Genomic DNA, 13,833 nt, shown 5'->3' on the forward strand with positions numbered 1-13,833 from the left:
TCTTTCTTTCTTTCTTTCTTTCTTTCTTCCTTCCTTCCTTCCTTCCTTCCTTCCTTCCTTCCTTTTTAAAAATAGCAGGTTTGCCTCGATCTGCGACCGACTCTCCTCTAGCGGTCCACAACGCCAGGTTATCCCCTGTCCTAGCAAACTCTCCCGCCTCCTTCTTCCTCCCATCCCCAAAAAAGTTTGACTCCGGCTGGAAAAAGCATTAATGAATGTATCTGTGGGAAGAAACGGAAAGTGAATGAGTCAGGAGAGCCACCTTCAGCCAAAGGCCCAAGGGAAAGGAAAGAGGCCAGAGGCGTTTGGCTTTGGATTTGGGGGGGGGGGGGGGGGTAATGGGGGAGTTGCAGACTTCAGGAATCAGGGAGCGGATACTGGGCGTGGACCCCGTCATTGTTCCTGGCCAGCTCTTATCTCTCAGGAGCAAGTATCCTGTGTGCGCAGTGCATGAATGTATCTGGGCATCTCGCGTATATTTATATAGCGAGTGATGCGAAAAGCAGGGCGAGGAGAGGAAGAGGGGGTGTGGGGGAGAGAAGACAAGAGAGCAAAGAAGAGAGAGGAGAGAGCGAGACGAGAGAGAGAGAGAGAGAGAGAGAGAGAGAGAGAGAGAGAGAGATAGGACTTCCTCCCCGATCGCAAAGTGAAGTCACTTCCCAAAATTAGCTGAAAAAAAGTTTCATCCGGTTAACTGTCTCTTTTTCGATCCGCTACAACAACAAACGTGCACAGGGGAGTGAGGGCAGGGCGCTCGCAGGGGGCACTCAGAGAGGGCCCAGGGCGCCAAAGAGGCCGCGCCGGGCTAATCTGAAGGGGCTACGAGGTCAGGCTGTAACCGGGTCAATGTGTGGAATATTGGGGGGCTCGGCTGCAGACTTGGCCAAATGGACGGGACTATTAAGGTAAGCGGCGGGGCAGTGGGCGCGGGGCGAGGGCCGACCAGGGCGGCGGGAGGGCTGGGCGCCGGGGTCCCGGAAGACGTGGCCGCTCTCCCTTCCTTCCGCGCCCCGGCTTCGCGCCGTCTCCTCCGGGTGGCGAGTCCCCCATTCCGAGGAGGCCGGCCAGCCTTCCCGCCCAGGGCGATCTATCCCTCACTCCGTGCGCTACGGTGGAATCCTGCAGACTCCCACTGCGCCGCCCCAGGGGCTGCGGAGATCCGGCAGCTGAAACCTGGGGACCAGGGGCGCAGACTAGAGTCTCGGGCGAGAGATCGCCGGGTCGGTTCCCACCCGGCACCCAGACGACCTGGCCCCGGCGCCAGGCTCTAGTCTGGCGGCCAGCTTCCCTCACGGCAGAGGCCGAGATCAGCGCCGGCAGGAGCAGCGTTCGCCACCGGCTGGGGTCCCCCGATCCCTGGGGCGAGTTGGAGGATCAGTTGCGTGAGGGGAGGGGTGCAAGGGAGGGTGTCTGAGGATCCGGCTGAGCCGGCGGGTCCAGATGGAAGCCCCTGTTTACATGTCAGCCAGACCGGTTTCTCTTCCCCCCTCTCACTGCTGCTGCCCGGCGATTTGCGCGATTTGCGGACGCCGGCTGCCCGGAGCTAACGGGTCGGCCTCGCTGTTCCTCGGGCTAGGACTCTCCTGGCTCTCAGGCTCCTCTGTGCCTCAGATCCCGCACACTGTGCGTGCGTGCGCCAGCTTTAGAGCAAGGGACCCAGGAGCTGTCCTCTAAGTAAGAATTAAACTCTCTCCTTCACAGCCATCCTCCTGCGGTGGCTGGTTCTGAGCCCGTGGCCTGGGGCTTGCGGATTCCACCTCCCCCACCCCCATCCCCATCCGCGACGACGGCCCAGCTTGGGTCTAGGTTGCAAAGTGCAGCCCAGCAGACCCGTGAATCTGGGTTCCCTGTCACGCTTCAAAAAGGCTGAGTGCTCCCTCTGAAAGAGGGAAGTAAGGCCAGGAGCAGAGAGGAGGGGCAACCCCTAACGTGACTAGCCTAAGAGGACTTAGGAGAATGAATGAGAGCAGACATTAGCTTCGAGGCTGCACATCAAGCAGCAACTGCTCTGGAAAAACTATCAGGCTGGTGAGGTGGGGACTGGCAGAGCCGCCATTCTCCAGAACCCAGAGGAATCCACTTCCTACTCATGGCTTGACTAAGAGTTAAGGTGTTGGCTTTAGAGAATTCAACAGATTTTTATCTTCTGGGTGGGGTCAGAGTGTTTTTATTTTCTAAGAGTCTCCCCCCTCCTCTCTCCCTCCTTCCCTCCCTCCCTGAAACATGCTGACTTAGGTAAAAGGCACCAACTGAAGGAACTTAAAGCTAGAGATGAGATAACCGATTGTAATGGTTTTTAACACAATCACATAGCCACAGGTTTATCAAACTTGAGAGGGTTCTCTAGAGGTGTGCTCTAGAGACCTGACAGCGAGGCCACTGGGCCCTGCTTCTCTGCTTCCTGTTGGTGTGTTCATGCAAGCGCCTCCATCCCCAGGTTCGGAGACCAGATGGCCCTTCTAAAATCTTCCCGCTCCCATTCAGAGCACTTTCTACTCACCCCCAAAAAACTGCCCTCTGATCCAGAAGGGTAGTAATGTGGCTCCAGAGGTTTAGTGTGGACACTCTGTGAAGAAGTGAAGCAATATCTGTGCAGTATTCAGACCTCTAAGCACAGGCCCTGAGCCCTGGAGGAAGCTGTGGTCTGTGTACCCAGGATGTGTTAACCCCACACTGTGCACATTGGGATGGGCATGGCAGGCTTCAAGAGAGACCTTAGATGAGGAGGTTGCCACTTAGTACCAAAGATGGGAGTCGGGGTTCTATTAGGGTGAATAATGGGAGCCCATAAGCCCCCCCCCAAACCCTCCCAAGGAACATTTTGTTTCTCACCCAGGAGACTTAAACTCCAAGGCTGTCTACAGATCAATTGCTTCTCGAGCCATCTTCTGAACACCAAAGGTTCTGGAAGATGGAGTCTTTAGTGTGTCCTTTAGCCTTTTAGCTATGTAGAAGCCATAGGTTCCTGTTTATATGTGACCTTCTGACTTGGGGGATCCTAGACCCCACTTACATGATGGTTCAATTCCATGCTTGGTGTAGATGCTGGAAGACACTGAATTGGAAGGAATGTCAACCAACTTCTGACCTTACTCTATCACCAAATTACAACTATAAAATGTCTTTGACCGTCATAATCTTCATAAAAATCCCAAGGGACTACTTTATACCAGTGTTTCCAGTGCCTTGTATACTAAACCACTATCCTGCCCTACACGGACCAAGGTCAGAGGACAGTACAGATCAAATGTACCCCGTAGACACAGACTTAAGCGTACCTAACTTGCCAGTTTGAACAGCCTGGAACAATTAGCACTGAGTGATTCTGTGATGTGATTTTATGCACCTGCCTGCATCTTCACCAATCTCCAACTTTGAAAATACCTGTGGGTCTTGGTGCCCGGGATGTGCACATCTCAGGATGCCAGAGGTGTCCGGCTTTCTTTACGGTAGCTCCCCCCCCCCCCCCCCCGTTTTGTTTAGCATTCACAGAACCTTTTGGGGTTTTAAGTGCTTTATCATGCTGCCTTTCCGAATTATGTTCTCTGCTTTCCCAAGAATGCCTGATGGGAGAAACTTTATGGAAAGCCTCCGATGGTTTGTTTGCTCTTCTTTAGCTATCGACAAGTTAACCTGGCATATTAAACAACACCCGACCCCACCCCTGCTCCCCACAATGATATTATCAGTGTTGGAAAGCACGTGATTCTGCTTGCCGCTTGAAGAGATGACCTGGTTTCAAACTGCATCTCAGTTCTAGGCAGGTTTCCTTTGATCAGATTGATGCCATCTGTAGAACTCCGAATGTAAGGTGCACCATCAAAGACTAGGAATCAACCAGAGAAGAGTCAGAACCAGCGTGCGTGAACCTGGGAAATACGGATAGAGAGGAAGGCCTGGGAGAAAACCTAGCTTCATCCTCTCTTCTACTGCTTACTTACTGTGTGTGTCATGCCAAGGCTCCTGGGCCTCAGTTTTCTCATCTGTAAAGTAGGTCTGAAGTAGCTTCTTTAGATAGGTCAGAGTGAGGGTGAGAGAAGACCTGATGCTTTAGGTGGATGCACATTCGTTGAACTTCATCTTGCCTCAGTACTTACAGAGATTTGTGGCTCACAGCACTAGAACATAGGTCTGACTTTAACATTCTGCGTATTTCATGACTTTGGTATGTGTCTGTGGTGTACCTCTCGTGTTCTAAGGCTCTGTTTTGTGTATGTGGGATAATCAGCAGTTGAAAGCTGACTTGTGATGGATGAGCATAGAGACCAGTGTGATTAGTGCTCACACATGATGCTCTACCAGGTAAGAAGCGCACTGCTGCTACTAAAGGGCGCAGGGACCTGGGTAGAGAGAGCACTTCTAAACAAGCCCTGAAGGAGAGAGGGACACACCCTCTGTGAACCAGACAGGTGCCATGTGCCAGATAGAGGGTAGGCTGGCAGAGAAATTGGGAAGGAGCTCTGAGAAAAAGCAGTCAAGAGAGAAGAAAAATAGGGGTAGCCTTGGCTTCTGCCCCCCAGGAGGGCATGTCACCTAAATTTACAAGGACACCAGGCAAACTAGATGGTCCCTTTGCCTGTCCCCATGATTGCTCTCTGAAGGGACTTCCAAGCAAACTGTTGCCACTTAGAAGCTTTCCCCTCTTGCGATTCACATCCACAGGTGTGCAGTTTTAAAGTTGTAGAGACAGTTTAGCCTGATGCTCTCGTTTTACTTATGAGAAAAATCAAGGTCCAGCAGGCTGAGTATAAAGTTGATGATCACGGAAGAAAAAAACAGTGAGAATACAGGGGTCCTAGGAAACAGAATAGTGTCACATGTCACATCATGTAAAATTATAGAATACTGTGAAAAGAGAGCTTGAAAAGAGAAATCGTGGATTATCTGGCACCTTAAACTACTGACACTTCTGCAATTTAGTGACAAATATATTTCCCACTATCTTGAATTACATCTGTATACACACACACACACACACACACACACATGAGAGAAAGATTGAAGAGAGAGAGAGGAAATTTTCAGACGGGTTTGGAAAACACAATTATTTTCCAGAATAAACCCACTTTGACTTTACGCATCATAAACAAAGTTTCCATTACCAAAAAATTCTACCCAAAATATACTATTACTTAAATAATCAGTGGGCCCTTTTACTGATGATGGGCAGGTATAAAAAATGAGGTTTTGCCTCTTTAAATAAAACACTCTCAGATGTGCTAGGACAGACCTAATAGATCTATTTTCTGAACAGTGAAGCAAGAAGGTCTTTGGTAACAACCCCGTTAAATAAGATTTAAAATTTCAATGTCTTCTTTAGTTTGAGGTTGAGCACTAAGTTGGCATTGGTTTTAAAAATTGTTTGGCTGAAATCAAACCCTTTCCCCCCATAGAAATGTAGCATTAGTCTAATCCCAGCAAAAAGAATAAATAGATAATAAATAAAGACAAAAGTCTTGGCAAAATGTCTTTGCCATTAATAAAATTCCCTTTATTCAGCCTAAACCTCACAAAATATCCCCAAACTAAAGTCTCATTCAACCTAAAGCTTGATATATAGGCTTCTATATTAAACCATATATATTTATTGTCTTAGAATGGGAAATATTCTGCTCTATTACATTTGGAAGATGTACAATGTTGGCATAGAATATTTTTGTTGTGACTTACATGAATTTTTGAAGACTGAATTTAAAGGCCTGTCTATCTTTTGTTCTCTCTCTCTCTCTCTCTCTCTCTCTCTCTCTCTCTCTCTCTGTGTGTGTGTGTGTGTGTGTGTGTGTGTGTGTGTGTGTGTGTGTTGTGTGTGTGTGTGAGAGAGAGAGAGAGAGCTTGGACAGGCACATGGAGATAAACAAGATGTCCTGGTCTTGGTACTCAGCTTCCTCCTTGTGACTGATAGGGTCACTTTGCTGTCAGCTGCTGTGTGCCAGGGTCCAGCTGGCTCAGCATCTTCTGAAGAATCTCCTGTTTAGACCTCCTATCTCACAGCAGAAGCCCTGGGAGTAAAGACCTGTATACTTCTGTTTGTCTTCATCTAACTCTGGGCATTCAAACTCAGGCCCCCAATCTTGTGTGGCAATCAGTTTACCCACTGAGCCACCTCCCCAGCATCCTTTTGCTTGTTTGGGACAAAACCAGTGTGTGTCTCATTGACTTGCCTCAAACTCACAATGTACTTAAGAATGACCACAAACTTCTGAGCCTCCTGCTTCACCCCCTGGAAGCCGGGACCCTAGGACTATGCTTCGTGCTAGTCTAGAATACATTTTTTTTTGGTCGTTTCAAGGTTCTGCAGGTGTTTTTCTCTGCAGAAGGCTACACCCTGTTTCATTTTCTGTTGTTTTCATATCTGCCTTGTCACATAGTATGACACTTCAGATTGTTTCTCCAGAGGGAATAAAATGAATCACTATCCCCTCCCCATGCTACTACCCCTGGGCCCAGCATCTTTAAAATGAGGCAGTCGCTAGAATAACAGTCTTCTGTATGAAGTGGAGACTGTATCTTGACCAACCATATTAATACAACTGTCTGACTGCTCTTGAGAGCCAGACCTAGTGACCTGGCTTATATTCTCAACTAGAAGGTGAGCTGTGTATTCTAATGGGGTTTACCAAGTGTCATGACAGCCCCGTGTGAGGGAAGAACGATTTGAATGGTACTGACCGAGGAAGAGTGAATGAAAAGTTCCATGGCTAGTTTCCTAGTCCTTGTTCCCTTGGCATTCATCCTTGCTGCAGACCTATGCGAGTTTATACTGCCATAGCTCCATTTCACACAGAATATGTGAAAGTTCAGATTGATGCTGCTGCTTGTCCAAGATTACAGCTAATGAGTGGCAGAGTTGGGTTTTTCAAGCCTGGTCTTTCTGACTGCAGGATGCTTGTTTCTTCTGCACATACCTGCCGTGCTACTTCCTGACATAAGTGAATCTGGAAGTTGGCCTTGTGGCATGGATATACTCAGGTGTGATAATATGGTCAAGAGCTTTGGAAAGGCAATGCATTGGAGAGGGAGTGGAAAGATTAGATAGAAGTAGATTATAGATTAAATATTGTGATAAATATTGTGATAAAAATCTGGGTCTTATAAAATTTATAATCAGAAATAATCAATATTTAAATTTATGGTAGTCTACATAGCCATGCAAATCCCTTAGTGATGGTTCTTCCACTGTCCTCTTGCTGCTTAATCAATAGAGATGACAATGGTTTATTAGAAAATCTACTAGAAGCTTCTGGTGAGCCATAAGGACTGGACAGTAGAGATGAGTTTGGGAAAACAGAAAGGTCCACATGATACTGCTTGCTAAGCAGGCACCAAGCAAGGGAGGGAAAATTCCACTTCTTCTGCTCTTATAAAAATGTGGTTACACAAGAGAAAAGCACATGCCTGCATTCCCAGCACTTAAAATATAGAGACAGGAGTATCCCAAACCCAAGGACAGTCTGGGACACTCAGTGATTTCAAAGTCAGGCTGCACCACATGCCAAAACCCGATTTCAAAGAGCCACAGGCTGTGAATTTGGTTCAGTGGTCAAGCACGTGCCTCATCTGCACAAGACTGGGTCTGATCCCCAAAACTACAAAAGAACTGTCTTAAAATGTTGATTGTTCCATTCACTCCTTCAAATGTGACTCTTTGCCCAGTGTTCTGAGGAATATCACCATGAGGTATGTTTGCAATTGGGAGGTCTATCCTAGGTGACAACCTCAGCTCTTTTTAAGAATGAGTCAGCAGATGGTAAGACACCATGCAGAAGGGAAGGTTGTTTCCCTGAGACTCAAACCAAACTTCTATGGAAATTCAGAGAAGTGTGACAGTCTCTCATGTGTCAGTTGGGCCAGTTGTCTCCATTCCTAGCCCTCACATTTCATCTGATCAAACGAAGACGCAGATACTTTTGTGCCTCATCGCAGTAGGATCAGAGACATGAGGTACAGTTCACTCTTAGTAGTTCAGACTGACTTGACAGCAGCTTCAAAATTACTCACACCTGAAGTCTATTTCCTATCTTAGGGAACAACATACTGCCTGCCATTTATTTTATGATCAAAATCTCAGAGTCCAAAAGGTTTCAAACTTTCCAGGAAGACACGGACTCCGGTCCTGTGGAATGATTTCCCAAGAGCAGGCCCATTTACGCAGCCAGAGCTTAGCATCGAAGGTCATGAAAGACTTCTGCCACATTTCAGTGCATACATGCAAGAAACCTGAATTACAGGTGCCAGGGGAGCTCTAACCTTGATTTTCTAGACATGTGTGGCTTTCACATATCTACTGGAATCTAACAGTCCAGAAGCAGATTTGTTCATTCTGAATAGGTGAGCGTTCGTTGATTTTTATGTGGAAAGACGTCTAGTCTGAAAGCAACTAATTGTACACTACCATTCACACAGTCAAAGGATGAAAACACCAGCTTGATATTGTATTCAGCTTCAAAGCCATCTTTATGTTGACTCTGTTGGAATTCTCTTCTAAACATATCAAAGTTTATATCTCTATGAAGTCATTTTGTATTTAGACATTTATCCTTTAATTAATACTCAATCCTTTATTCATTCACTCAAATTGAATAGGCACAGGGTTCCAGAGATGGTTCACATCCGTGAATGAGAACAAGATGTCTCTCGTCTTCCTTCTTTCTTTCTTTCTTTCTTTCTTTCTTTCTTTCTTTCTTTCTTTCTTTCTTTCTTCCTTCCTTCCTTCCTTCCTTCCTTTCTTTCTCTTTCTTTCTTTCTTTCTTTCTTTCTTTCTTTCTTTCTTTTTCTTTCTTTCTTTCTTTCTTTCTTTCTTTCCTTCCTTCCTTCTTTCTTTCTCTTTCTTTCCTTCTTTCTTTCTTTCTTTCTTTCTTTCTTTCTTTCTCTCTCTCTCTCTTTCTTCCTTCCTTCCTTCCTTCCTTCTTTCTCTTTCTTTCCTTCCTTCCTTCCTTCCTTCCTCTTTCTTTCTTTCTTTCTTTCTTTCTTTCTTTCTTTCTTTCTTTCTTTCTTTCTTTCAGATTTCTAGAGAGTAGAAGTTTCTCAACTTCCTTATTTTGCTGATCTCTGATGATCCATGATTCCAAAGAAGGCAATATCCATTGGGGGAACTGCTTATATGTAGCCTAATGTTATGGACACATTAGGCATCGTACCCCAAGGTGACAGCAGTGTTGACCTCCATGGCCCCTCCATCTTATGTGCTAATAGTCTTATATGCTGACAGTTTCAGAAGTCCAGAACCAAGGAAACTCCTCCTCCTCCTCTCTTCCTCCTTGTTTTCAGTATGTATATTAACATGGAGACAAACAAAACAGCTGAAGTTTTAAAAAGATGGTGCTGCCTTGTGGCTCAGTGACAGAGCAGCGAGGCTAAGGTGCTGTATTTGTCTGCCAGCACCACAAAAAGAAACAAGCAAACTGAAAAGATAAATGAGAAAGCTTGAAGACTGTTTCCTTTACTATCAGGGGCAATGGCCACTTCCCGATCAATAAGAAAAAAGACTACTTGATAAGAAATGGACAAAGATACTTGAAGGAGAAATACAAATGAACAATCGACTTAAGAATCTCAAGTCTATGCCTACATAAAGATAGTCAAATGAAATGAGTAGAATTCTCACCTGGCATAAACTAAGAGGACAGCAAGGATTAAAAGATTCATTAATGTGCCATGTTAGAAACGGTGACTGCCTGGTCGTTATCTATATTCATTCAGATACTGAGGACATGAGCAAGAGGCTTGTTGCAGCATCTTTATAATGGCAAAGATAAAAACTGATTTAATGTAATCATTAGTAAGGCACTGGATAAATAGTTATGGAAAATATATATGAGGATGCCATACTAATGTTTAATGGAATAAAATAATTCCTATAGACACTAATTTAGAAAGTTCTCAATGGAATATTATCACATAAAAAAGTTCCAAACTGCATAGTCCATTTATGGAAGACAGTTAAGCAAATGTATGTATGATTATTTATGTACAAATAATTTCTATTAGTACATACATTAAGTGGTTAAACTAGGTGCCTCTGAATAGGAAAAGAAGACATCTACCTTTCATATCATAAATTCATGGAATATCTTATTCTTTAAACATTAGTTTGTGTTATTTTCAGAATTTAAATGAAGCAACAATTAAAATGGTCTGTTGGAGATTTATTGAAACCATCCTGATCAAACTGCATGGATCTCAGAGACCTGATATCTCATTTTGTGAAATTGTGTGGCCACAGAGTCACACACCAGTCTAACCCAGGCTCTACCTCAACCACTGGATCCTGGGCAAGTCACCTGACTCCTGCTGCTCTCATGACATTTCTCTCTTTAATCATCCCATGGATAAACTGAGTTACAATAACAGCATTCTCTTCTACTCCTCAGTACTTTCTGACCAGGTAGTCCTGTGTCTGATTTTGGAGTTCTGAACTCTTTGACATTTTTTCTGTCTAGTGTGGCTGCTCTAATATCTCGTGCTATTGGGTGACCCTTAAGACCAACCATCGGCTGAGCTGTTAGGAGGTTCTTTGTGAACTTTTGGAAGCCCAGTTGTCTCCACTGGCAACTCATGGTGCAGTGGTGTTGATCTCTGTGTGTTGACACCATCTAAGAATAGGGTCCAACTGTGCACCAGGGTCTTAGACTCTTTTCTAAAAGTCAAGTCACATTTAAAAACCAAAACACATTTGGCTCCAAGAGCCTTTACCCTGGACTTTTAAAAAATCCTATTTAATTGAAGGGAAATTAAATTTGTCTGGTTTTTATTCATTTACACTTAACTCTTAAGAAAACAATATTTTGAGGACTTATTTGATGTCTAAAAAGAATGTTGAGCCTCTTAATGAGTTTTCTGGAAGGCTTTTTATTTCTTTCTGCTTCTTAAAACAGGAAGTGGTGCAGTGCTATGGTCTGCCCCAGAAGGCCCCAGTTCAGGGTGAAATAGTATCATGGGCCATGTGTGTGGACCCAGTGGTACAACTAAGGCTTCTTTTCATCTGGTCCTTACTAAGACTAGATGCATTATTCACCATCCATCTATAAGGTATTAAAACTTGGACGATGAGAGTCATAAGAAAAAACTTAAAAAAACATAGTTATTAATCTCATTTTCGGCCCTGATGTCTGGCTCTCAAGATACATTTACCTTGGTCCTTCTATCAATCCTCAGATATATGTCTTGGTTTGATTTTGAAAAATTAAGTAATTTCTTCAAGAAAGGAGGAGGCAATTATCCAGATCCAATCCTATTGCCTCCAAAGTGTATGGAGCCTTGTCTCTATTAAAAATCACCCAATTAACACACATGTCTCCATGTAGTTTGAGACTCAAAGTATAACTCTGTCTCACTTTTTAAGCCTGTTGGTATTGGAAGTTAAACCCTGGGCTGTTAAAGTACAAGCTCTGTGCAAGTACTTTACCACTGAGCAATATTCAAAAGAAGGTTGTTTGTTTTTTGTTTTTTTGTTTTTTTTAATTTACTCTATGTTTTTAGCCAGGGTCTTGTGAAGTTGTTCAGATTGGACCTGAACTCCCTTTAGCCTAGGCAGGCATAGAATTTGCAGTCCTCCTGCCTGCATCCCAAGGCTCAGCTCTAAGCCATCTTGTGAGAAATACATAGATAGATTTTTCTGTTTCTAGTTGCCATGACTCCTGAGCACAGCATGGGCTGGTCACATTCGTTAAATTGTCCATACTCCACCGCTAATTACGCATGAAGACCTAAGCCTTCCCCTTGAATCCAGGAAAAAGCCAGCCCAGTTTTGTTAGCAAGTGTATAGACAGGTGGGCAAAAGAGGTAAACTGAAATTAACAGGCTCTGTTTTACCATAACGACCTACAGAGGTCATTCAAAATAAGTTCTGTAACTCAACAGAGAACAAGAGAACAAGAGAATACTTTGACTTGACATTGCTTCCTCTTCTGCCTCCCTCGTTTTTTGCCTTTGTGCCCGCTTCCTTTAACTCCTGCTCCCCTTCTCCTCCTCTTGCTCACAAAACTGCACATAGACTTTACATAAGAGAAAGGATTTGGGCAGTTATGAGAAATACAAAGGAGGGAGTGTTCCTCCGTGGGTAAAGGAACCGATCGAGCAAGGCTGACTTCGGGCTCCAGTTTCTCTTGAACAGCATTTCTTGTAATTTCATGGCAGATTGACTTATAACTGCATCCCAAGCCACTGCACATCAGTTCCTTTTATCAGCCCAAGTGAGACTTCCTGTGGACTGGCCCAGCTTCCTGATATATTTCCTTTTTCCTTTGGCAGAACAAAGAAAACCATAGCTCTGAGGATCGTTGGGAGCAAACATAATTTAGCACTGAAGGATCCATTATTTTAAAGTTTTCGTTCTCTATGCGTCAGGCTGAATGCCCACCCTTGCGTTTTTCCTCCCACAGTGTTCTGTTAGCATTCGAGGAGACCCGTGTGAGAGTCTGAGGGCTCAGTGACCCACTTGAGCGTACCCTGCTTCTAGTTTGGTTTCATTAAGAAAAAAATGTAAAATTAAGGCAACTGTTTGTATGACTGCTCAGGATGCCTCTCAAAGCAGTCACCACACAGAGTCAACTTAATATGCCATTCTTCCAAATTCTTACAGAGTAAGAGGGTATTGGACAGAAAACAAACAAACAAACAAACAAAAAAAAAAAACAAAAAACCAACAGATTTCAAGATCCAGTGCCTTAGGAGGAGAGAAGCAGGCAAGGATACAACCAGTATTGATTAAGAATCCTTGTGCCCCAAAGGACACATACCATGGTAACGTTTTCCAGAGCAAAGGCACCAAGGCCTGTTCACAGGGACTTTGAGTCTTGATCCTCTTTCCTGGCCATTGTCATTGTCCTTCTAAGGAACGAAAGGGACATGTTCTGTACGTGCCACTTGAGCAGCTAAGCAATAATATTACTAAGGTTTTTTGTTTGTAATCACCACTGATTTGGAATAGAAAAGTAATAACACTGGGATCTACTCTTGGGCATGGTCATCGCTAGAAGAGCAATTCATTGTGGCTAAGTGATAGTGTGTTCTTTTAGTCCAGTTCTCTAATGTCAACAGCTCTAAAATGAAGTGGTCAAAAGAGTTGTTCTTCAAAGAACAAAATAATTCAAATACTATCTGGAATGAGGAGCGTGGATGAAGGTGTGCATTTGGCTTTCTCTGGTAAGCAGCGTTGGTGATGCCAACTGGAAGTGATAGAGTCATCAATATTATTATTAGCTTTCTGACACTCTGGTCTGCCACCAGCTTTGCACCCAGACTTGTTACTATTAGGTATTCTGGAAAAAGATCCCAGCATTTTCTTACAAAATTCCCTTTTGCCCTAGCACACTGTAAAGAAGTAACTGCTCAGACATGACCGTGTCTTCCTCCATAATAGAACCCACAGGTTCCATAATAAAGTGTCACTCATAGGATTTTTAGTACAACACAGGACAACCCTATAGGGTCCAAGGCCTCTGGGATACCTGTAGTTCCTTCATTTTCCAGACAAGAATGAGCAGCAGGCTCCTCTGCTTCAGGAAATGGGCGTGCAGACCATTTTCCCATAGTGCTCTGGGGATGGACCCTGTGGTTTGGGTTTACTGCTCTGGGTTGCTAAGCTGTTCCTTCTGGAGATTCACAGATCTGTATAGTATAGATTCACAGATCTGAACTACTTCATGGTAGGAAGGGAACCACCAGGGCATCCCTCCCTGCTCTCCCTGCTCTTGTCCCCAAAACATCTTGTAGATCAGCCATCACAGGCAGTGAGGCCCTGCTTGAGTTCACTGCAATTAATCTTTTTCTTCCCATCAGCATGGACTGGGTTTGACCCAGAGTCTTCTCTTCCCAGAGCACCCTCTAAAATTT

The 13,833-nt window shown here is 44.5% G+C and overlaps 1 protein-coding gene across 1 annotated transcript in view; it reads left to right on the top strand.

Annotated features, from left to right (window-relative positions):
• The first annotated feature begins 463 nt into the window (after positions 1–463).
• Positions 464–13,833, top strand: part of Fli1 (Fli-1 proto-oncogene, ETS transcription factor) — a 115,890-nt gene continuing 102,520 nt past the window's right edge. Inside the window, exon 1 of the mRNA XM_052188750.1 lies at positions 464–905. Coding sequence (XP_052044710.1) covers positions 888–905 — 18 coding nt within the window. The 5' untranslated portion in view covers positions 464–887. The remainder of the gene's footprint in view (positions 906–13,833) is intronic.

The sequence above is a fragment of the Apodemus sylvaticus genome, chromosome 7 (genome assembly GCF_947179515.1).
Source record: "Apodemus sylvaticus chromosome 7, mApoSyl1.1, whole genome shotgun sequence".
NCBI classification, from domain to species: domain Eukaryota; kingdom Metazoa; phylum Chordata; class Mammalia; order Rodentia; family Muridae; genus Apodemus; species Apodemus sylvaticus.